Genomic DNA, 25517 nt, shown 5'->3' on the forward strand with positions numbered 1-25517 from the left:
GCCCCTGGTCTGTATGCCATATCTGTTAATTATACGTTACAATAAATATAGGCAATAAATCATTTTAATCTGAATAATACTAGGATTAGTTTGAGAACCACCGCTGCTCAGTGCTGAGAATGTACTGTTTCTTCATCAAATGTACTCTCTTTTTTAGACTCTTTTTGTATCACAAACAGTACTGTATTTGTAAATCTGGTATGTCATAAATGTATAGATGTAGCAGTAGCCTACTGTCTATCTGTATGTCGTGTATGTCATATGTTATGATGAATTGAAAATGGGGGACCCTGATGTAAACAAGACGAAATGTTGGGTAGGAGTGGGGGGGGGGGGGGGTTGGGTAGGAGGGGTGGGTGGGGGACACTGTATAACTGTACAAACAACACTGTACATTGGATTATGGGACTGCACATTGGACTGTACATTGGAGGTGGTTGGGTGGGTGGGGGGGGGGTGGGTAGGAGGGGTGGGTGGGGGACACTGTACAACTGTACAAACAACACTGTACATTGGATTATTGACAAGACCATACTTGGTAATTTACTGTACATTGGCGGGGGTTGTGTTCGGACATTTACAGGGGCCAGTTTCGAGTTGCAGTCTCCCTTAGGTGTTTTTTGAGAGTGTTTTTGAAAGTGGGTAGTGATTCACATTCCTTTACAGCTTTGGGTAGGGCGTTCCACATTGATGTGGCATAATTGCGAAACGTGTTTAGTCCCTTGTTTGAGCCGAATCTGGGTTTAACATGATTTGTGGAGCTCCCTCTGGTGTTGTGATCGTGGTATTCACTGACCTTTGGGAAGTATTTAGTCATGTACATGGGTACCTTGGTCGTGTAGTGTATCTTGTAGACCAGGCCCATTGCAAGTTGCTGTACTCTGTCGTCTACTCTAAGCCATCCTAGGTTGTCAAAGTGGGCAGGGGTGAGGTGGGTTCTAGGAGTAAGGTCAAGCAGTAGTCTGACCAGTTTGTTTTGAGATGTTTGTAATTTTGTTTTTAGCGCCTTTGAGGTGCTTTGGTACCATGAGGTGCAAGCATAGTCGTAGTACCCTTGAATGAGTGCTCCTGCTAGAGTCTTCAGGGTATTCTTGTTTACCAGTGAGGAGATCCGGTACAAGAAACGAGTTCGTTGGTTGACTTTTTTTATTACATTGGATGCCATTTTGTCACAGGAAAGATTTGCCTCTGGTCTGCATCCCCTTAACAATTGTGTGTATTGAGCCGTACTGTATTGTACCCATTCTGCAATCTGTTCATAAAAATGTCAATCAATCAATTCAACCATCAATAATCAATCAAGGAGGGGAGGGGTCACCTGCCAGAGTAAAGTCGCGTGTGCGAGCTACTAGGCTACAACAGGGCGTGGCATGCCACGGATTCAACCAATCAACTCCGTGCACTCGCGACAGCAGCAGAACTCCTCCACTGTGCTCCTCTCCGCTTCCCATTCGCTGCTGCCGCCGCGACGGCTACTACTCGGTGACTTCCTCCGCATCTCTCGCTGCCGCTGGCTCGGTGATTTGACGAGGGGGAAGGAAGGAAGGAAGGAAGCGCTCTCTCTCCCCTTCTAGCTAACCGGCGAGGCTCGGGAGTGGTTGTGTGGCGGATCCCCGTGTTTTGTCGATATGCGCGGCAGACGGATGTCTTAAAAAAAAAAAACCCATCGGTCTACAGGTCGCTGTTGTTGAGCTGCAGCAGCAGAGCATCCAGGCGGCGACATCTGGGAGTGGGACTGTCCGACTGGCTCGCTTGCTTACTGTCAGCTCGCTAACTTTACCATCTCGGAACGGGGTGTGTGGGTACAGCGGGCCCTCCGCTGCCTGGCACACGAACAACAGGCCTGCTGCATCTGTCCCGAGTTTACGCCCGTGGATAAGCCGAGCCCTCCCGATTCATTCTGCGGACGCGCACTGCAATAGTCAGCCAAATGGGTGAGTAGTCAGCCAGCTAGCTAACGAGCTAGTGACGCCAGGCAGCCAGTTAGCTCCTCCTGGCTAACGTTGAATGGGCTGGTGGACATCATCATCATCACCGTCCGCCGTGCGAGAGAATATGTCTGCACATTAGTTATTCAATGTGGTCAAAATCCGTTAAGCAGCGTTGCGCAGACCCGAATAACGTTAGTTGTCGGGCAGGCACAGTTTAGGTTAACGGGGCTAGAATCGTTCCTCAGCGATGCCTGCCTGCCCCACTAGCTGGACGAAGGAGCACTACATCATCTGAGTGAGCTGACTAGTCTAGCATTCATCATCATCTGAGTGAGTTGACTAGTAGCATCCAGTTAGCTCAATGAGCTGACTAGTCTAGCATTCATCATCATCTGAGTGAGTTGACTAGTAGCATCCAGTTAGCTCAATGAGCTGACTAGTCTAGCATTCATCATCTGAGTGAGTTGACTAGTAGCATCCAGTTAGCTCAATGAGCTGACTAGTCTAGCATTCATCATCATCTGAGTGAGTTGACTAGTAGCATCCAGTTAGCTCAATGAGCTGACTAGTCTAGCATTCATCATCATCTGAGTGAGTTGACTAGTAGCATCCAGTTAGCTCAATGAGCTGACTAGTCTAGCATTCATCATCATCTGAGTGAGTTGACTAGTAGCATCCAGTTAGCTCAATGAGCTGACTAGTCTAGCATCCACCATCAGCTGAGTGAGTTGACTAGTAGCATCCAGTTAGCTCAATGAGCTGACTAGTAGCATCCACCATCAGCTGAGTGAGTTGACTAGTAGCATCCACCATCAGCTGAGTGAGTTGACTAGTAGCATCCACCATCAGCTGAGTGAGTTGACTAGTAGCATCCACCATCAGCTGAGTGAGTTGACTAGTAGCATCCACCACCATCAGCTGAGAGGGCTGACTAGTAGCATCCACCATCAGCTGAGTGATCTCACCACACACACACACACAGTGCGATCACTGGTGGTGGTGGTGACCGCTTTCTCATGCCAAGGTAAATTGTGAATGAAATAGTCGTTTTGACTGTATCAATTGATTTGCAGATGTAATCTAAGTCGGGAGTTGAATTGCTTTCTTGATTTGAGATCACGATTGCCAGAGAGATTGATGCATCTAAATCCCTCAAATTGCCAGCTGCTTTGTTGATGATACAGATGGCGTGCCTCCATCTCCACAACTGTTATGCAATAGGGATGGAGAAGCAGCTTACTCGCCAACCATTGCTGCTTGCTTATCCTGTACTGCCCTCTGGCTTTAGAAAAAACCTGCAGTTTCATCCTGGATGCAGCTTACCGGAAGGGAACCAAATTCACTAGTTGGATTGCAACTCGGCATACAACATATTCCAAAACTCTTGTCTCTCTTGATGGACCTGTCTGATACAGTTGCATCTCTTTTCCACATTGCTGTGTGTAGTCAACACCTCCACCTCTTTCACATTTCCCATACAGACTTACTGGTTTTTTCTTAGTCTAGGTTGAAGGGGCATTTGAACTGAGAAGAATGGTGTCACGATTTTCAAAAAAGAAACTGCCATGCACATTCGCCTGCATTGTCTGACCGTCGTATGACACACATTGAATCCCGGTTAGGTTTAATCCTAATCTCGATTTCATGTGTGACCGACCAAACATCACACCAACTGTTGGAGGGTGGTTTTGTGCAATTGCACTGGGAGACTGACGGCAACAATCTGAGTTCTGCGAAGCCCGCCTGCCGCCCTTATGGCTGCATTTATATAATGCTTTTTATCCAAAGCGCTTTACAATTTGTTCCTCACATTTGTTCCTCACATTTTACCCATTAATTCACACACCGATGGCGGAGGCAACCATGCAAGGTGCCAACCGGCACATCAGGAGCAATTAGGGGTTAAGTGTCTTGCTCAAGGACACTTTGACACGCTACCCGGGAGGAGCGGGAATCGAACCAGGGATCTATGGATAACCAGACGACTGCTCTACCTACCGAGCCACTGTCGCCCCGCCCTGTATGTAATTGGTCCCTCTGTTGAGCCAGGAAGAGGGCGCACGGTGCACACAGGAGCCATGGTCACAGTCACAGCAGGGCTTGGCAGTAGACCAGTGTCCGGGCCACGGGGTCGTCATCTGCCAGCGCTCTCCCTTTAAATTAATTATGCGAAGTGGCCGAAAAAATATGTCTCTCTCGAAAACGATTACAGGGGAGGAGAAAAAAAGAAGTAGAATGTTATTTGAAAATGTGTAATCTAATTTTGATACCGTTTTCACACACGTCCCAGCATTCACCATGCCAGTCCAATATCATGATTCAAATCATATTATAGAACATGTGATTCAACAAACTTGAGATGTCATCATGATGCATCCTCATGATGCAGCCTCACGATGCAGCCTATCTGTGTTATAGGGCTGGGCAATTAGTAGAGTTTCGATTACAATTTAGTCTTCCCACGATCATGAATACAAGACAATGGAGATAAAACGGTGTTCCTCTCATTTTGTCTTGAGTTGTAAATCCAGCGCACCCTTCCTTCACAGCGGTGTGCTCCGCCCCTCCCTCCCCAAACAGTAGTTTTTGGTAATTTGTAGAAGATCACAGAAATGCAGCGTTTGGTCGAGAAGAAAGGTAAAACTAATTTAAAGTCGTTGATGTTGTCAAATAATCAATGAGTAATGTTACTGTTTAATAATCGTGATTTCAATATCATCAAAATGATTATGATTGTGGCCATAATCTAGCAGCCCTTGTGTGTGTGTTTGTGGTGTGTGTGTGTGTGTGTGGGGAGGTCCTTCTGAGTGATAGGCTATTTATTTGTTTCCATATCATCAGGCTCTGGATGACATGGGGTTTTAAGGTTTAAGGCATAGACTGGGCCTACAACATACAGTACGTTGAGATTATGGCCCAAGTAAGATTCAGTTGATTCTCTTTGTATATACCAGTGTTTCCCCTTGAGATTGATTCCGCGATTGATTAACTTTTTTTTTTAAAGGGTGTGTTCTGAATGTTGAACCCTAGCCCTGTTCCCTACTACTACCATTGATGATGTGGATCAATTGGTAAGCGTTCTTTGTCAGCATACTGGATACTGACCTCTCTGCTCAGTTAACCACAAACTAACACAAAGTCACTGGGGTCACTCTCCAATCTGTACAAGTCGAGCCCTGAAACCAACCCTGAAGCCTACTCCACAAAGCACCCAAAGTAGATTTCAGCCTTGGTTTCGGGGCTTAAACAGACATTTTGTGATCCCAAATATTATAGAATATTATTTTTTACGATGTGTGTATATAGGGCGGCGATATTGTAATATGCCATGGATAGTTTTCGGTATACCTCCCCAGCCCTAATGGCACAGTCTCATCAGCCCTCAAATGAAAACGATCCAATAGACCTGTTTGCTGTATACGTCAGACTTGGTGTGCACACACATCAAGGGGGCAAAAGGAACGTAGTCCTGGTCAGGACAACGGGGCAGACTACAATATATTTGCATTTGTTAGCCATGCTAGCGATCTAAATCCATGCCAAAGCTAGATATGTAAAGGTGAAAGACTCACACTCACAGCCATGCTGATTTGGCAAAATGACATCCAGCTGTTTTTGTTTGAAACTACTTTTAGTCAGGGGAGTGTCATGGTTTCTCCATAGAGCCCGGTCTTCTTTTTTAGCTCAGCAGCTCGCGTAGGTAGGGGTCAACTTAGTCACGTGACTCGGTTGGTATTGCTGATTGGCTGTGTTTGTATACAGCGAACAGGTCTAATCAGAATTAGTGTTTCAAATTAGGTGGCGAGTTTACTGTATTAGGAGTTTACTGTACTGTATTAGGATAACTGTATTAGGAGTTTACTGTATTATTTAGGAGTTTACTGTACTGTATTAGGAGTTTACTGTACTATATTAGGAGTGTACTGTATTAGGAGATTACTGTACTGTATTAAGATATTATTAGAGTGTACTGTATTAGGATATTACTGTACACTGTATTAGGAGATTACTGTACTGTATTAGGAGATTCCTGTACTGTATATTAGGAGTGTACTGTATTAGGAGATTACTGTACTGTATTAGGATTTAGGAGATTACTGTATTAGGAGATTACTGTACTATATTAGGAGATTACTGTATTAGTATATTACTGTACTGTATTAGGAGTTGACTGTACTGTATTAGGAGTGTACTGTACTGTATTAAGAGTTTACTGTACTGTATTAGCTATTAGATATGACTGTATTAGGAGTTTGCTGTACTGTATTATGAGTACTGTACTATATTAGGAGTGTACTGTATTAGGAGATTACTGTACTGTATTAGGAGTGTACTGTATTAGGAGATTACTGTACTATAGGAGTGTACTGTATTAGGAGATTACTGTACTGTATTAGGTAGGGATGCACCGATATGAAAATTTGCCACCGATACCGATTGTTCAACTAACACAATCGGCCAATACCGATATTTGTGGAATTTTTTTTTTTAGTTATTATAATTTTTTTGTAATTATTTTTTATTTATTTTTTTAATATATATATATTTTTTTATGAAACGACTGTATTTGTGTTACAAATTGTGCTCACCGATATGAACATAGGCCTCTTTACTTACTTAAAAAAAGGAAACATCAAGAAATAGCACTATCTCTCTCCCAGTATGTTCTGCAGGGCTGCAGCTAGATACTAGTTCTCCCAGTATGGTCTACCGGCTGGGCTGCAGCTGGATACTATTGTCTCAACCAATGAAATTTTGATTGACACTGTCGATTCTGCCAATTACGTCACACACCGCTTGCACCCGCCTCTGCTGTTACCACCAATCGGCAAGCGCGTATACATTTTTTACTTCCGCTTTTGTCCGCCATTGATTTTGACGAGAGGTATTCTACAACAACAACGGCGGCGCGGCCGACGTTTAGCTTTTAGCTCCGCAGGATGACTTAAAACGAGGCATAATGATTTTACTGCAACGAATGTTATAATAAAACAAAGCCTTTTTATACATGCGTCTGATTGAAAACTTTATTAACAGATTGCAGAATGGGTAAAACTCAGGGCTCTATGAGCAACGGAAGGAACTGAGCTAGTATGAACGCATAATGCTTGCTACATTCGGGTAAATAATATGCTGATGTTATTGAACGTGTAACACTAACTATATAACGTTAATTAGGGGTGCACCGATATGAAAATTGGCCACCGATACCGATACCGATTGTTCAACTAACACAATCGGCCGATACCGATACCGATAATTGTGGCAAAAAATAAGTATTTTTAATTTTTTTTAATATTTTTTTTTAATATATTTTTTTTTATTTTTTTAATGAAACTACTGTATATTTGTATGTGTGTTTGTATTTGTAGGCCTCTTTACTTACTTAAAAAAGGAAACATCAAGAAATATGTTTATGGTATCACTGATCCCTCTCCCAGTATCGTCTGGCGGCCTGCAGAGGGATACTATTTTCTCAACCAGAGCTTTCAACCAATGCAATGGAACCATTCTGGCGGCCTGCAGCGGGATACTATTCTCTCAACCAGAGCTTTCAACCAATGCAATGGAACCATTTTGATTGACAGTCGATTCGGCCAATTACGCCACACCGCTAGCACCCACCTCCTGCTTACCACCAAGCGTTTATTCATTTTTCTACTTCGGGGCATGCCGCCATTGATGATCTGCTTGCGAGAATGCGAGTCAAACTCAGAACCACAACAAGCTAATACGTTAGCTGCCCGGCAGTGCCCGCCGACCAGCGCGCTCCACAGGATGGCCAAACGAGACACAATGATTTTACTGCAACAAATGTTATAATAAAACAAAGCCTTTCTATACATTTGTCTGGTTGAAAACTTTATTAACAGATTGCAGAATGTGTAGTTGTGTACGGAATGAGCAACGGAATGTAACCGAGCTATGCACGGCTTGCTTGCTATCTTCGGGTAAATACTATGCTGATGTAATTGAACGTGTAACTAACTATAATAACGTTAATGCCACAAAACGAATGTTTGTGTCATTTTAACAGCAGATACTTTCTTAAATGCCATCCTCCCGACAGAGCGGTGTTGATGGGGAGCTCTGATGGATTCGCTTGGTTGTGTTATTACTATGCATTGAACAGCTAACCGAAAGCTAGGGTTAACTAATGTTAAAGGATTAGCCATAACGTTACGTTGGCTAAAGTTGGGGCTATTCTTAATCCAGTAATAATGGCTGCAGACCTGCAAGCAAAGTACAGCAAGTTGGCAAAGGAGTATTCCAACGTAAATCACATTTTCACCAGTAACGTTAGTCTTCTGCCTCCCGGCTATGAACGGACTCGGAGTAATGCCTTGCTGCTATGGGTAATAATAATATGCTGATGTTATTGTCCGTGTAACACTAACTATATAACGTTAATGCCACAAAACGAATGCCTTGTTAATCATAAATAGTAACTTTGATGCAGTAGCTTGTGTGTGTGTGGGGGGGACGGCGGGCGTTGTGCAGGTGGGTCGCGAGTGAACTTTTTTTTTTTTGCCTTTTGACGCTACACAAATGGATGGTTAGTTATCGGCGACTGCTATCGGCACATTTGAGCTTATCGGCCGATAGGCCGATAGCAGTCAACAAGGCACTTATCGGCCGATACCGATACCCGACCGATATATCGGTGCACCCCTAACGTTAATGCCACAAAACGAATGCCTTGTTAATCATAAGTAGTAACTTTGATGCAGTAGCTTGTGTGTGTGGGGGACTGGGGACGGCGTTGTGCAGGTTGCGAGTGAACTTTTTTTTGTCTTTTGACGCTACACAAATTGATGGATATTTAGCGGCTACTGCCATCGGCACATTCGAGCTTATCGGCCGATAGGCCGATTGCAGTCAACAAGGCACTTATCGGCCGATACCGATACCCGACCGATACATCGGTGCACCCCTAGTATTAGGAGATTACTGTACTGTATTAGGAGTTTACTCTACTGTATTAGGAGATTACTGTACTGTAGGAGTGTACTGTATTAGGAGATTACTGTACTGTATTAGGTAGGGATGCACCGATATGAAAATTTGCTACCGATACCGATACCGATTGTTCAACTAACACAATCGCCCGATACCGATATTTGTGGCAATATCTTTTTTTTTAGTTATTATTATTTTTTTTGTAATTTTTTTTTTTTTTGTAATATATATATATTTTTTTATGAAACGACTGTATATTTGTGTTACAAATTGTGCTCACCGATATGAACATAGGCCTCTTTACTTACTTAAAAAAAGGAAACATCAAGAAATAGCACTATCTCTCTCCCAGTATGTTCTGCAGGGCTGCAGCTAGATACTAGTTCTCCCAGTATGGTCTACCGGCTGGGCTGCAGCTGGATACTATTGTCTCAACCAATGAAATTTTGATTGACAGTCGATTCTGCCAATTACGTCACATAGAGCTGCCGCGGTATTGATGTTTTCCTTACCGCACAAATTTGCGAAATATTTCCTACAGCTGCGGTTATTACCGCACACACACAAAAAAAAAAGTTTGAATGCATTTTCTTTTGTAGTCTACTCTTTATAGCATATAGCCTGCCTCTAGTCTAAATGTCTATCTTTAGAGGATGACTTTGCAGCATGAATATTGTTTGGGATTCGGCAAGCACGCATTTGTTATTAAAAGTGAAACACGGATTCGAAGTCTCCCCTCTGTGTCGCGGGCAGGGGTGGTAGCGGTGCGCCCGCCGGTTACCCCCCCGACCCTTTCTTCTTCTTATTATTATTACGTTACTACTTATTAGGGGTGGGAATCACCAGTTTCATCATGATACGATACGATATCGATTCTTTGGACAACGATACGATATTTGCCGATATCACAAAGTCTCTCACGATACAATACGATACGATTAGATTCAGGTGCCTGCGATCGATATGAGATGATATCATATGCCCATTTAACACAATCAGTAACATTTAGATCAACAAAAAACAGGTAATGAAAATATCATTTGACATTTGTATTTTTGAGCTCTTCCAGACATTTAAAGGAAAATCAATCTATTGTTTTTAATACAAATAGACCTCCTGTTCACTGTAAAGTGCCACGTTTTTATATATTGAGCTTTAAACTTTAAGCTACATTTTTTGGAACTCAAAACTCACAACCTCCCTCTCCCAAACCGTTCCTACAACAATTTGTTGATGTTGCATGATCATGTATAGGCCTACATTTATTATGTATTATATTGTTTATGTTTAAATAACATTTAAACATCAAACTCCTCTGACCTCATCTGGTCTTTCCAAAGACGCGCGCGCACACACACACACAGAAAGGGAGAATGCTATGCTGTAACATCTACACACACGGAGCTACTGCTGTTGTTCTTGGGCTGATATGAGACTCGCCACAGGATTTTCAAAATAAGAGTATCGATATGAATCGATCTTATTACATCGCATCGATCCGATTCGATTGTTGATAATTACATCGATGTATCGATCTGGATCGATGTATCGTCCCACCCCTACTACTTATGATTACAAAGGCATTCGTTTTGTGGCATTAACGTTATATAGTTACACGTTCAATAACATCAGCGTATTTACCGGACCATAGCAAAGCAAGCGTTACTCAATTCATCTCTCAGTTCCTTTCTTTGCTCAGAGCGTGCCGAGTTGTACCCATTCTGCGGTCTGTTAATAAAGTTTTCAATCAGACAAGTGTATAGAACGAAGGGCTTTTATTATAACATTTCGTTGCAGTAAAATCATTATGCCTCGTTCCCTGAGGAGCGACGGTAATCCACTCCGGTCTCCGGTGGGAGCTAACATATTAGCCGTGTTGTGACTGTGAGCTCTGATCAATGGCTGACATTCAGGAAGTAAAAGCACTGCAAGACGCTCCAACGTGTGACGCGTATCTCTTCTGACCAATCAGTGGTCTGCAGTGTTTCATGTGACTTTTCTGGTACCCAATAGGGTCGCTTGGAACCTCGACAGAGAAGTAGGGTATATCTGCGGAGCCGCAAGCCCAACGAGAGCAGGGTACTTTATTATTATTATAAAAAACAGCGGTGATGCGGTATTCAGCCCAACTCTGCGGTGGGCATGATGTAACAGCGATACCGCGGTAATACCGATACCGCGGCAGCTCTAACGTCACACACCGCTTGCACCCGCCTCTGCTGTTACCACCAATCGGCAAGCGCGTATACATTTTTTACTTCCGCTTTTGTCCGCCATTGATTTTGACGAGAGGTACTGTATTCTACAACAACAACGGCGGCGTGGCCGACGTTTAGCTTTTAGCTCCGCAGGATGACTTAAAACGAGGCATAATGATTTTACTGCAACGAATGTTATAATAAAACAAAGCCTTTCTATACATGTGTCTGATTGAAAACTTTATTAACAGATTGCAGAATGGGTAAAACTCAGGGCTCTATGAGCAACGGAAGGAACTGAGCTAGTATGAACGCATAATGCTTGCTACATTCGGGTAAATAATATGCTGATGTTATTGAACGTGTAACACTAACTATATAACGTTAATGCCACAAAACGAATGCCTTGTTAATCATAAGTAGTAACTTTGATGCAGTAGCTTGTGTGTGTGGGGGACTGGGGACGGCGTTGTGCAGGTCGCGAGTTAACTTTTTTTTGTCTTGACGCTACACAAATTGATGGATATTTATCGGCTACTGCCATCGGCACATTTGAGCTTATCGGCCGATAGGCCGATTGCAGTCAACATGGCACTTATCGGCCGATACCGCGGCGATACCCGACCGATACATCGGTGCACCCCTAGTATTAGGAGATTACTGTACTGTAGGAGTTTACTGTACTGTATTAGGAGTTTACTGTACTGTATTAGGAGATTACTGTACTGTATTAGGAGTTTACTGTACTGTATTAGGAGATTACTGTATTAGGAGTTTACTGTACTGTATTAGGACTTTACTGTATTAGGAGTTTACTGTACTGTATTAGGAGATTACTGTACTGTATTATAAGTTTACTGTATTAGGAGTTTACTGTACTGTAATTAGGAGTTTACTGTACAGTATTAGGAGTTTACTGTACAGTATTAGGAGATTACTGTCCTCCAAAGGGCTGTTATCTTGTGGGTTTCTTTCAACCGTGCTGCTCTGCCAAAGCCTCTGCAGGGAGGACACTCTGTGGGGAATAAGGCCAGTCAGTCATTTCCCAAATAGGCTGTTTGTCTCAAGCCACTCCTCTGCCTCTCCTCCCCGCAGACAACCTGAGCGAGGCCCTGGAGAAGCTGAAGCTGGCCTCGGCGGACAGCGCCTCGGTGGACCGCGCCTCCGACAGCGTGGAGAGCTGTCTGGACTGCCTGCTCAAAGCGCTGGCGCACAACAGTGAGTAGAACCCAACGACACCCAGCGTAGAGTAGAAGTAGAACCCAACGACACCTCGGGTAGAGGGATAGAAAATGAACATGGCAGCATGGCGCCCCCGGGCTACAATATTAGGGGTAAGCAACGGCAGCGCCTCTGTTTTAAATTACTGCAGGTTAAAAACTTTTGTAAAACTGAGTTATTGTGAGCAGCCCATTAAAAATTGCATGGGATTTTATTATAAAAATAGTTGTATGCTCTTTTTGACTCGTATGCTCTATCTATTTTATTCCTTATGATTTTATTAGGATCCCCATTAGCTGATGCAGAACATCAGCTACTCTTCCTGGGGTCAAACACACAACATGATGACAGATGATACATTTACAGACTAAATCTAAAATGTAATTCCTTACGTAAAGCACTTTGAATTACCTATGTGTATGAAATGTGCTATAAACAAACATACTTGCCTTGCACCAGTGGTTCTGAACTCTTCATGACTAGAGATGTTCCGATACAATTTTTTCCTTCCCGATCCGATTCCGATACCTAAGCTTTGGCTATCGACCGATACTGATCCGATACCAGTGCATACATAAATAATAATAACTAGACAATTCCGCGCAGGGGAAATTGTGAAAGTGTGGGTGACGCCTGTGCACCGCCGGCCAATGGGAGAGGGTCTCTCGCGAGTCTCTATGACAAACTGTTCAAAGGATACAAAAAGGGGGCGTGGCCTAAGGATCGGGGGAGTGGTCAACATAGACCAATGAAAGAGGATATCCCTACTGAGTACAATGACACAACCCGCAAGTCGCATAGCACACTATTACACACTATTACACACTTACACACTTACACTATTACACACTATTACACACTATTACACACTATATTACACTATTACACTATTACACACTATTACACACTATTACACACTATTACACACTATTACATTATTACACACTATTAAACACTATTACACTATATTACACTATTACACACTATTACACACTATTACACACTATTACACTATTACACACTATTACACTATTACACCAAGTACAATGGCACAACCCGCAAGTCTCTACGACAAACGGTTCAAGAGATACACTGAGGGGGTGTGGCCTAAGGGGGCATGGTCTAATGATCGGGGGAGTGGTCAACATCGACCAATGAAAGGTGGTCAACATCGACCAATGAAAGAGGATATCCCTACTGAGTACAATGACACAACCCGCAAGACAGAGGGCGCTGTCAAGCAATTCAGTACTGCAACACAGGGGCAATGAAGGGTTAAGTCGATGAGGTCATTGGCAGGTAAGCTGAGCCATGAGCCATGAGCCTCACAGCTGTTAGGCTGAACCAATCATGAGCCATGAGCCACACAGGTGATGTAATCACGAATGACTTTGCATTTTCACTTTGAATGTATTCCAATGGAGGCAGATGCATGACTGCATTGTCACGTTGATTAAAAGAAAACTATACGAGATGAAGCGTTGTGACGCGCACGTGAGCACTTCAACGAGTAGGCGAAGGGTTGTGTGCGATATTGTGGCATTCCTTCGACAATTGTGGCCTCGGTGGCGATCGGAACAGAAGGGGAAAAAAGCTCAAAAATCATCGGATTCCTAGAGTGGGATTACATTGGGGTCTATGGGGAAGAGACCCTTCAAACAAATGGTCATCAGTTGAGATAGAAATGTCCAATTCCATTTATTTTTCTTTTGTGAGCGAACAGACAGCCGTGTCATCGTTTTGATGTGTTTGTTTTTTTTCTACGTCCAAAATTGAGATCACTCTCGCAATTTACCCAAGGTAGTGGAAAAAGAATTATTTCAGCTACCGTACTCTAACTTGCAATGCATTTTCAATGGGACCGAAATTTTCCCGTTTAAAGTCGATTCGTAGCCAAACGGTGCGGTGAAACTTTCAAGTCAAGTCAAGAGTTTGAATAGCGATGTTGCCATAGGCAAGCTGGTCGTTTTGATACCTTTCACGTGTATGGGGCGCAAACGCTCTGGCAAGAGTAGTTGTTGTGAAGGGCCAGATTAAACCGAATATATATATTTATTTATATATATATATTTAATTGTATTTGTATATTCTCTAATATTCCCTGATATCCCTTGTATATTCCTTGTACAATATGCATTGAATATCCATTCTAGCCTACTGAACATCCCATAATAGTCTCCATTCTACTATTGGTCGAGACCTTGGTGCCAGGCTGCCATACCCCTCAGACCCAGTTCAAACGTACCGCTCCACATGTACGAACAAGTCCTAGTTCCGCGTAGGAATCTGACTACCGCACCACTAATGGGACTATTTGTTCATAGTGCGTATATATACTGCGCTACTAAAGTAGGACTTTCTTTTCAGTCCAGTTTCTTACCCTCCAATAGAGTCACAGACGTAAAGCCTCCCCGCGACGCCACGTGTGGGAGTAAGGCCAAGTTCGCCTACCATCGGTATTGAGACATCGTGTATATTAATATTTGAATAGTCATATTTGGCACTATATCGTCGAGTTGGACGTAGTCTATTAAGCTAATAATAGTCTGTTAATATATAGTGCTTCGTGCGGTGAGAATACTACCGTAGTCAGTACCCCATCGTTTCGGGCAGAGAACTGGCTGCTTACCCAGGGTGGTTGACCCTATGTGAAGCTGCACCCGAGGAGCCCCAGAGCCGACGAGCGAGTGGACCTGTATACCGGATTATTCTACCGATGACAGCCCGCCTTCCCAGGCACGGATTATGCTTTGTATACTTCGATTATTCCATGGATAAAGACCCCCGACACTGCCGTGTGTTGGAACCCCCCCCCCTGGAGAGGACGCAAGGTGAGGAGACGCTCTGCAAGACGAGGTCGCTTCACGTCTCTCCCCCGTGGACCGGAGAGAGCCGGCCCACAAAGAGTCCACCTGCTTTCATCTGTGGTCCAAGGATCGCCGGCGCATTGAACGGCACTACAGTGGGTTCACCTGGGATACCCTTGGCCGGACGAGGCAGCCGGATTCTACCCCCCCCCCCTCCTACTCCTGTCGGCTTACAAGCGACCGGATTAACCCCCTCTAGTGTATCTAGTATATAATCATTAAAGTATCATTGCTGTTATTCCTTAACTATTCCAGGTCGTATATTTACCACCTGCGCCTTCAGAGATTGGACATTCTCTATTGATATACCGACGAATACTCTTTGCCATAAAAGTGCATACTATTTCAATTCATAAATGTAATTAAGTGATTAAGTGCTTGTTCTACACACCATCGCTGTGTAGAAATAAAGACCTGTTTCGACTTCGTACATTTGTGTTGGATCCGTTTCATCTACGTGAGAGTGTTTATGATAATATATTTATGCCGTGTACTGGGTGGCCGAATATTAAGTACAAAGGTAGTGGTAGTAAGTATCATATCTAGTAATACAGTCAGGGAATTGTACCCCTCAGTTACAGTAGTGTTTGCAAAATCGGTGGAATAAAGAAAGAAAGAATAAAGAATAGTATAGATTTCTATAGTGTGGGTGGCAACCTAGCTTCGCCAGGTCACCCACACTAATAATATTTATGATCCACCTTTTCTCCCATTTTCTATATTTTCTCCCATCCCAATTTCGTATCATCCAATTCAACCCTCCCCTGTCACGGACGCTGTTTCTTGCCTCCCACAAGCCGGCTGCAATGTGGACTAAGTCATACATAGCACAAGTCCCCTCCGGTACTTGAGGTAACAGCAGTCGCATCTTTTCACCTGCGCAGCTCGATCTCTCAGTGGCGAGGAGTAACGCGTGGGAGGCTCACGCTGCCCCTGACACTTCCTGATTCTACTGCGCAGGCGCACCAACCGACCTGTAGGAGTCGCTGTCCACAACACCGATCCCCACCCATCAGTTTCCCACCCCCTAATACGGCCAATGTGTATTAGTACGGACGACCAGCTAAACTGAAAGCAAATGTGGAGCGCTGGGCTCGAACTGATGAGCCCAGCGTCTCCAGCATTTCGTCGCGAGTGCCTTGCCCACTACACCACGTAGCCACCCTAATATATACTGTTTTTTAGTAATAACTATAAAGTAATGGTATTTATTCAACAACAGGTGATTGTATAGATTAGTATTAGTATCAGTAATTGAAAACTATCTCAATGAGTTCACCCACGGAAAGGTTGTTGGCACATTGGTTCCACACGGATGTTATACGTTGCTGCACTTGCTTCCACAAGGCTCCGTTTAGGTTAGCTACTGTAGTAGTAGAGGCTCTTTTGTGATTTTTGCACAATAAATATTCAACATTCTCTTTTGAGACTCCGCCTCAGACTCTTATCATTTGGCACTAAAAGCTAAACATTGTCACCGATATGGCTGTGCGCATTATGTCATTAATTGTGTGCGAGAGGTAGATCAGTGACAACGTTAGCGTGAGCTAGGGTAGCTAGCATGAGCTAACGTTAGATGGAAACAATGTAACATTACTGGTGAAAAAGTGATTTACCTTGGAATACTCCTGTGCCAACTTGCTGTATGTTGCTTGCAGGTCTGCAGCCATTATTGCTGGATTATGAATAGCCCCAACTTTAGCCAAGGTAACGTTAAGCTAAAACTTTAATGTTAGTTAACGCTAGCTTTCGGTTAGCTGTTCAGCTAATGCTAATAACACCAGAGCTCCCCGTTAACAGCGCTCTGTCGGGACGATGGCATTTTAAGAAAGTATCTGCTGTTAAAATGACAAATGGCATTGACACTTTAATTCACGGTCGATTAAACACAAGTTTGTTTTATAATGCTCACTCAGCAGACCGCAGTGTTGATAAATTACGTCATATGGTATCGGAGTGCAGAATTAGAGGGTACTCGCTAGGGATGTCCGATATTATCGGCCGACCGATATTATCGGCCGATATCGGCAGTAAAATGTGATATCGGAAAATATCGGTATCGGTAAAAAAAAAGATTTTTTTTTTTTTTTTTTTACATTTATTTAACCTTTATTTACCCAGGCAAGCAAGTAAGAACCAATTCTTATTTTATTTATTGTCAAAAGTATGCATGTTGGTTTAATTCAACAACAAGAGATATGTAATGTTAATTTTTACTTTTTTAATTATCATATTTTGCACAGATAATGCTTACATTTAGAAAGCCTTTTGAATGCATCCAGTGAAATGATTAGTTACCTGAAATTATTCAGTTTTTTTGGGGGGAAACCCTGCATATATCGGTATCGGTTGATATCGGTATCGAAATTAAGAGATGGACAATATCGGAATATCGGTATCGGTAAAAAAGCCAATATCGAGCATCCCTAGTACTCGCCGATACCAGCATTTTAGGCAGTATCGGCGGCATTTCCGATACTTGTATCGGAACAACTATATTCGCGACCCTTAACACTTGAGTGCCAACGACGAGAATTCTCGTTATTTCATGCCAACCGTTCAGTGCCAAGGACGAGAAATCTCGTTATTAATCGTTATTTTTTTTATTAGCGATTTCCATAAATGTTTCATCAATCTAGCCTCATGTTACCACTGGGACTCTCTCTGAGCTCGAACAGGGAAAATACCGCCCCCTATCGTCTCCCGGATGGTAATGCACCCTTTGCATTGGACTGAATGAAAATGCATGGGGAAAAGAAAATCCGGAATCCACATTTTACTTCTCAGGCGTAGGGCTGTCTTAAATACTTCGAAGCTTCAAAGCTTCGTTCGATGGCACAAGCTTCGAACATAAAAAAAAAAAAAAAAAAAAATGTACTTCGATTTTTGTGTGTGTGTGGGGCCATTGGGTGGGGGCGGGGGACTAATACACTGGAGGAAAGTAACCCAGCTCAGCACTGCCCAAATTATATCATCACTATTGCCTGTTTGAAGGATATCATCCTCAAACACATACACCTACATGCCTTGTAGAATTCCACACATAAGAAAGAAAGATACTGGGATGAATAAACAAAATAGGAAATAAAATGTAGAAATGCATGCAATACATAAATAAATATGAATCTCATATGAAATAGAACATTTAGATAAGGTGCTACTGAGATGTTTTGGTGAGTTTTTTTGTGGAAGTAGCCCTTCTTAAAAATGCATGAACATTCACTGATAATTGGTCTGTAGTGGAGTCTACATTGCCGGACCATGTAGAATCCAGACCTTGTAGACTGACATAATTCTGTGCATAGTTTAGTCTACTTACTTCATTCATCTTAAACATTCTTGATTTGGGGGATTGGTAGTTCCCATGAAATCTGAAGTTGTTCAAACGACAACAGCGATCCACCTTGAATTAAATCACACAGCCGAGTGAAACCTTGTTGGCTGCGTCACAGTCACGAAAGGGGCTACTTAATAAATTAATCCAATCCACTTTATTTATAGAACACAAACACACTTAAAAACAACGTTTACCAAAGTGCTGTACAAGTCCCACAACATAAGGTAAAAAAGAAAAAATGATTAAATTCTTTTTATTTTTTTTGAAGCTTCGAATTAAAATCGAAGCTCGGCCCCGAAGCTTCGATTGCCAAAAAAAGCTTTGAAGGTCAGCCCTACAGGCATGTAATCCGAGCCGATTGCAGTCTTTGTGGTCCCTCAGAACAGCATGGAATATGCGTTTCGAGCACCCAGCATTGGATCAATAAATGCTGATCAGGAATCAGGATCAGGAATTGGAATAATCTTTTTAGAGAACATCTGATCTGAGGTAAGGAATCTATTTTACCAGTCTTGGGGTAATCAGAGCTTTTTTCACATATATATCAACGTGTCCCCTATATATGTGTGTGTCTGTTCATCAGGAAATAGATAATCGATTTTCAGCCCGCTTTTCTAGCATGCATAAGTACACATATACTATCGATAATCTAGCGTTTATTTGAAAACGATTCATAAATAGGCCGAAAAATTACAACGTTTTTTGTGTATTCCAGTAAAGGGCTAGTCCTGTGGAATCTCGTTTTTCAAAATGGTATAAAATGGATCTGTTTCGACAATGTTGACTGCAAGCAAGTCATTGATAAGCGACGGGCGTATTAGATACATAGCCATAATTTAAGATATAGTTTATGCGTTCGCAAATGTGCTCGCCCTCTCATTGAATAGAGCGCTGGCACTCAAGCGCTAAATCGTGCTGGCACTGAAAGTGTTAAAAATGGAGTGATACTTGTCCACAACCCCCCCCCCCATAATCAAGCATATACAGAATGGTGAATGACCTTCATTTCCCCCTTTCAGGATATTTATCTAGATTAATGATTGGAGGAGGAGCTTTAGTCCAATTCGATACTGGATTCAGATTATATGAAATGCTATATGAAACCCCAACCCTAGTGGGAAATTGCTTGTCTTCTCCCCCCCTTACCCCTTCATCCCTGCCTCCCGTCCCACAGACACAGAGGCCAGTATGAAGATCCAGGAGATGGGGATCCTCCCCCTGATGCCCACCCTGCTCAGCCCTCAGTCCTCCTGCACCCCGAAAGTAGCCAACGTCATCGCTGAGGTGGCCAAAAATGGTGAGTCCATCCATCCAAGGAACATCCTCCGTTTGACTGCCTCCACTTGTCTGTATCCATTTATCTTTACACTTTCAGTTGCTCTCATCCTTGTGTTTTTGTTTGCCATACAATCGTCTCTGTAGGTCTTTTCAGTGGAATTCCGTTTGCAAGGGAAGCTGCTCGAGGCCCCAAGTAAATTTCCCCATCAGCTGTTGATGTTAGCAAAACACTGCAACAAGGAAACTATAAAAGAAGGAGGGGTCATCATGTCAGGGTACCAGCGTTCTACGCTATGCTTGGTGCAGTGTTGTAGGACTCGAGTCAGAGTCCTGGACTGATTTTCAGGACTCGTGACTCGACTTGGACTTGAGCACTGATTACTCTGACTTGGACTTGGACTCGAGCATTGACTGCATTCGGACTCGGAAGGTTCGGACTCAGACTTGTTAATTGATTATTTTCGACTGACTCTGACTCGAACACTGAGGACTCGAGACTCTACTCGAGATCTAGTGACTCGAGTACAACTCGCTTGGTGTCAGACTTTTGTGCCAGTTCTATTGAAGCCTATATTAAAATTTTAAATATACACACTATCTGAGGAAATATACATCAACCAATATATCAAATGTTAGCTAGTGAACAATGCAACAAGTTGCTCATGATTCTGACATCCGAGGTAATAACCTGTTTAAATGAACCGAGTTTCCACACTTGCCACCGATGTGCTAGACAGTGACGCAGCAACCCTTCCTTCTTTTATAGTTTCCTTGCACTGTGGAACGGGAAATAAACTTTGGCCCATTTTTAGAATGTTTATGTTGTCAATTTTGAAAAGGTATACATTACACATGTACTGTTTTTTGTATTGTTTCCCCCATAACCTCTTTAATTGATCTTGATTCATGAATTGTTGGATATGATGAGACTTCTCCTACTGCACTGCTTCTCAACCTAAGACTAGTGCTATTTAGATGTGACATGCAAACGCGGTGCGATGAATACACGTGCAGGAGAAAGTTATTTCTACGGTTATCTGTGGCGATATAGAATGTGCACGAGTACAAAATCTAAATTGTGCATGAATATAAAATATACATGCCGATATAGAAATAAAATGAGAAAATATATACATGAGTCATCTGTAAACATAACAGTAGGGAGGATAATTCCCTGTGAGTTATGTACATTTGTAAATGTCATTAATTAAAGTATAGAGCTGACAAGATATGAGCAGCTGGCAGCTATTAAGGAGCACAACTAATTGATTGTTTGGGGAAAGTGTTGCTATATGATGATTTCATTATTTTAATGGGAGGAAATGTAATATCTTTGTTTGACATTGGCCTTGTTTACAGTTGAGCAAAACCCCATGGCTCACCAGGGCCCTATTCCCCGTACCTGGTTCAACTAAGTCGATCAAAAGTCCCATTATCCAGATTCAATTAACCCGATGTTTGAATCCGGGCTTTCCTTGTTCCTCGAACGCTGATTCAGTCTTGTTCATTCAAATCAGACGTGATACTCAGGATAATTGCGCGCGGCCGCCTCACCTGAAAAGACAGCAGATGTCGATCGCCTTTGATCAATCAATGGCATTGATTGATTGATTGGGCCCTGTTCCTCGTACCTGGCTAACTGAGTTAGCCGGATAATTTTCAGGATAACTTGACTTAAACTAGACCTTTCGGTTCCCCGACGTGCGATTTTCTAAATCACTATGGCAACAGATAAAAAAGTTTGAACCAGGGCAGGGTTTAGGTCAGTTAGCTGGATAAACCATGGCCACGCCCTCGCAAAGAAATGCCAGCTCCCTTCCTGAAATAATTCTCAGTTTAGATCCCATTATACCATTCTGAATTATGTTTTGGTGCTTCGTTTTTCTAGAGGGGGCTTTTGAAATGTAAAATAATATACCTAAAATGCTGATAATAAATCATATTCAGCCTATGGATTTACTTACTAAATAATGCACATCGTATATGGCGCTCGCGAGGTGCGATGTACACACTATGTGGTTATTTTAATAACGTCGGAGCATTGCAAATATGAATCCTGCAGGGATGTTTTTAATGAATGAAACCCATCGGGTGTTTGGCTCTGATTAGTTTCATATTCTCGGCTGTGGATGTATTTGCGCCCGGATTGTGTTTCATTCAAGCATAAATTTAAGCGTCTTCATGCGTGGATTGTGGATATGAATTACGACGAATCTGAATATGTGGATTGTTGAATTGTGTCACTCTCACGTAGGGGTGTAACGGTACGTGTATTCGTCCCGCAAATTTACGGTACGGCCGTCACGGTGCGGTACGTGCAGCCATACAACGAATACATGACGGCGCAAACATACCAGTCGCGCATGCAGGCACTCGCAAGGTGCGTGCGAGAACAGCGCACGTGGCCGGGCACACAGAGTCCGACTTCAGAGCGAGCGAAAGTGCACGGAGAAAGGCACATTTACATTAGAAGAACAGCTGCAGCCTGCAGGGTCATTACAATTGTACAGTTTTTTTTCGTTTTCTTGTTCGGCCAATAATGTTAACCAAATGAAACCAATGGAAAGACACACACACACGGCGCGTGTCGCCAACACACACACATCGCGTGTCGCCAACACACACACGGCGCGCGTCGCCAACACACACGCCGCGCATCGCCAACACACACACACACACGCGTCGCCAACAAACAACAACAACATTCTCCCCCGTCGGACTCACGCTGATCAAAAAAAATAAAATAAACTTACTTTTTCGGACTGATCATCTGAGCTCCTCTCCAGTTGAACTGCTATTGTGTTTAAATCCAAATAATCCTCTGCCATTGTTGTGTAACATCTGTTCTCTAGTCTTCAGTCTCGGCTTCACGTGAAGTTAAATCCTCTCTAGAAGTGAAACTGAAACTTACCAAGCCTATAAGTTGTTAAAGGGGCACTAGGCAATTCATTTACTCTGGATGCCTGAACACAGAATGACACCAGTATCACTGACTACCACGGCAAGCCTATAGAAAATTATTCTATTTAATAATAATTATAATTATAATTATCATAAATATAATATATAAATACATTTAAAAAATGTTATATTAATAATTATAAATATTTGTTTTCTGTTGTACCGAACTCGTACTGAACCGTGACCCCAATACCGAGGTACGTACCGAACCGTGGCTACTGTGTACTGTTACACCCCTACTCACACGTTATTGTGATATTGTAACTGGGATTAAAATGTTTGAGGAGATGCGCTGTTTGACGGATTTGATGACATGGATGTGACTTGAGAAAATGAATGAGCAATTGCAAGCCTTTGACGTTTTGATGAATGCATTTGAGAAAATGCATTTATCTGTTCAAGCACTGTTAGTGTTATCTGATAATGAACAAGAAGGTGATTAACATGCCTGGTGTCACTGGTATAAACCAAAGGTTAATCAATTCAATGCATGTATGGATGATGTCCGAAACAGATTAAAACCTGATTAATAGTGAAACTGTATAGCCTCCAGCCTCTCTGACACGTTATTTCGGGGGTCGCGCCTTGAAAACTTTGGGAACCATGTATTTATATAGTACATGATACCTAAGCACATACAGTACAGATATCCTCATAAGTATCTATTAATTTGTATCAATTAGATACTCTTTGGGCTTGTTTTTGTCTACTTATTCTGAAAGAGTTTAACTAATTATTTTCGCTAGCAAGATCTCATTAGATTATTCATTCCATTAAGCCTACTGCCAGCAGGCACATTTAAAGAAATATAATCTGATTGATTGGTGTAATGAGGGACTTAAAATGAGCCTATAGATTATGCATTTAACTTGTCGGCGAGGCTATTGAGCCGTACTGTATTGTACCCATTCTGCAATCTGTTAATAAAGTTTTCAATCAATCAATCAATGCCGTTATAAAATCAGGATTTCTGCGATCGACACCTGCTGTCTTTTCAGGTGAGGCGGCCGCGCGCAATTATCCTGAGTATCAAGTCTGGTTCGAATTAACGAGACTGAATCAGCGTTCTAGGAAGAGGGAAAGCCTGGATTCAAACATCGGGTTAATTGAACCTGGATAATAGGACTTTTGATCGGCTTAGTTCAGGGGTCAGCAACCTTTACTATCAAAAGAGCCACTTTCCCCCCTCCCACAAAATAAAATGCTCAGGGAGCCGCACAAACTATTTACCCTTAAAATGAAGATAGCTGTGTATAACGTTTTATATATCCCCAAGCATACCCCACATTTAGCATAAAACGCCTGACAATTGCATACCCAAAGTAATTTGCGATTTATTATACTTTATACTTATAGCACACAGTTTGTTGCATTAATGGAATTATAAAGCAACAAAAAGAAAATGTTTTTTTTTCTTTTTATTGCTGTTTTTACCTGTTATAACAAAGGAAAACCTCAAACTCTTATGAAGAGGAGAAAAAATACTGGCTGTGTAGACCGACTTTGAAATAAAACCCTGAACTAGTCCTTCCCTTATTTGTGGAACATTTATAAAATAAAAAGTAGTCTACTTTGAAAAAAGACTACCGTACCATGTGTAGACCTACTTTGAAATAAAGGGAGCCGCAGCTGATTGGCTAAAGAGCCGCATGTGGCTCCGGAGCCGCAGGTTGCCGACCCCTGACTTAGTTGAACCAGGAATAGGGCCCTGGACTGATTTCAAGACACGCCCGTTGAAAACCACCACCTTGCCACCTAGCCGTTCTAATTAGATTCACACTTGTGACTTCATCATATAAGCTAAATTGTTGTGGACATTTCTATTAATGCTTTATATCTAGAAGAATGTGGGATTGTTTGAGATGCTATGTTTTCTTTTGTCGTATTGATCTTGGGAACCGGGTGGAAAGGATTCCCATCCTGAGCTTGGCATAAGAGCAAAATGGCCACTGTGTGAATGGTCAATGGGTTGTTCATAATTCATTATGCAGGATTGCTTGCCGTTATGGGGCTTAGAGTTCTACTGTATTTGAAGGTATATTGTCATGGATCCATGCAAAGGTATGCGCTTGTACACCAGCATCAACATTTTATGTTATATTATTATTTTCTTTTAATATTCAATCCAGTAGAAATTGTACATTGCAGCAGGATTTTTTATTTGAAACAATTGAGCACTGATGACTTGAGTATTGACTGAATTCGGACTCGGAAGGTGCAGATATAGGCCCTAATCATTTGGTATAAGATATTGATGGCTAGTGCATTTGTTTGGCTATTGTGTCACAAAGTAAATAAACTCCCTTTTGAAATGGTCACCGCTGTGTCATTTATGTTTAATGTAGACTTTTGACTGCCAGAGTGGAGTGGACTCACTCAACCTTGATGACTTGGGACTCGGACTAGGGTAATTGGGACTTGACTCAGGCTCTTCTTTGGTGACTCAACCTTGATGACTTGGACTCGGACTAGGGTAATGGGGACTCGACTCGGACTCGACTCGGGCTCTTCTTTGGTGACTCAGACTTGGACTCTGACTCGAACACTGGGGACTCGAGACTCGACTCGGACTCAAGATTTAGTGACTCAACTACAACACTGCCTGATGGATAAATTGAGGTTTAAGCGTTTGAGCTTCTTTTGCACCTTGTGACCCGTCTAGAGCTCACACGTCAGCGTAGATGAGCTGCTTCTGCCCTCCAACAGTATTCAATGTGTTTTAGTTATTTTGGTTTGATGTATTTATGTGGCTTTATGCCGGTTT

The 25517-nt window shown here is 42.5% G+C and overlaps 1 protein-coding gene across 2 annotated transcripts in view; it reads left to right on the forward strand.

Moving 5' to 3' along the window:
• The first annotated feature begins 1475 nt into the window (after positions 1–1475).
• The window catches only part of rap1gds1 (RAP1, GTP-GDP dissociation stimulator 1), a 97011-nt gene continuing 72969 nt past the window's right edge, over positions 1476–25517 (forward strand). For both annotated transcript variants that reach the window (XM_084328690.1, XM_084328691.1), the window contains exons 1-3: positions 1476–1934; positions 12185–12307; positions 19689–19811. In XM_084328690.1, coding sequence (XP_084184816.1) covers positions 1931–1934; positions 12185–12307; positions 19689–19811 — 250 coding nt within the window. In that variant the 5' untranslated portion in view covers positions 1476–1930. The remainder of the gene's footprint in view (positions 1935–12184; positions 12308–19688; positions 19812–25517) is intronic.

This window comes from Notolepis coatsorum (genome assembly GCF_963971535.1).
Source record: "Notolepis coatsorum genome assembly, chromosome: 1".
Taxonomy (NCBI): Eukaryota; Metazoa; Chordata; class Actinopteri; order Aulopiformes; family Paralepididae; genus Notolepis; species Notolepis coatsorum.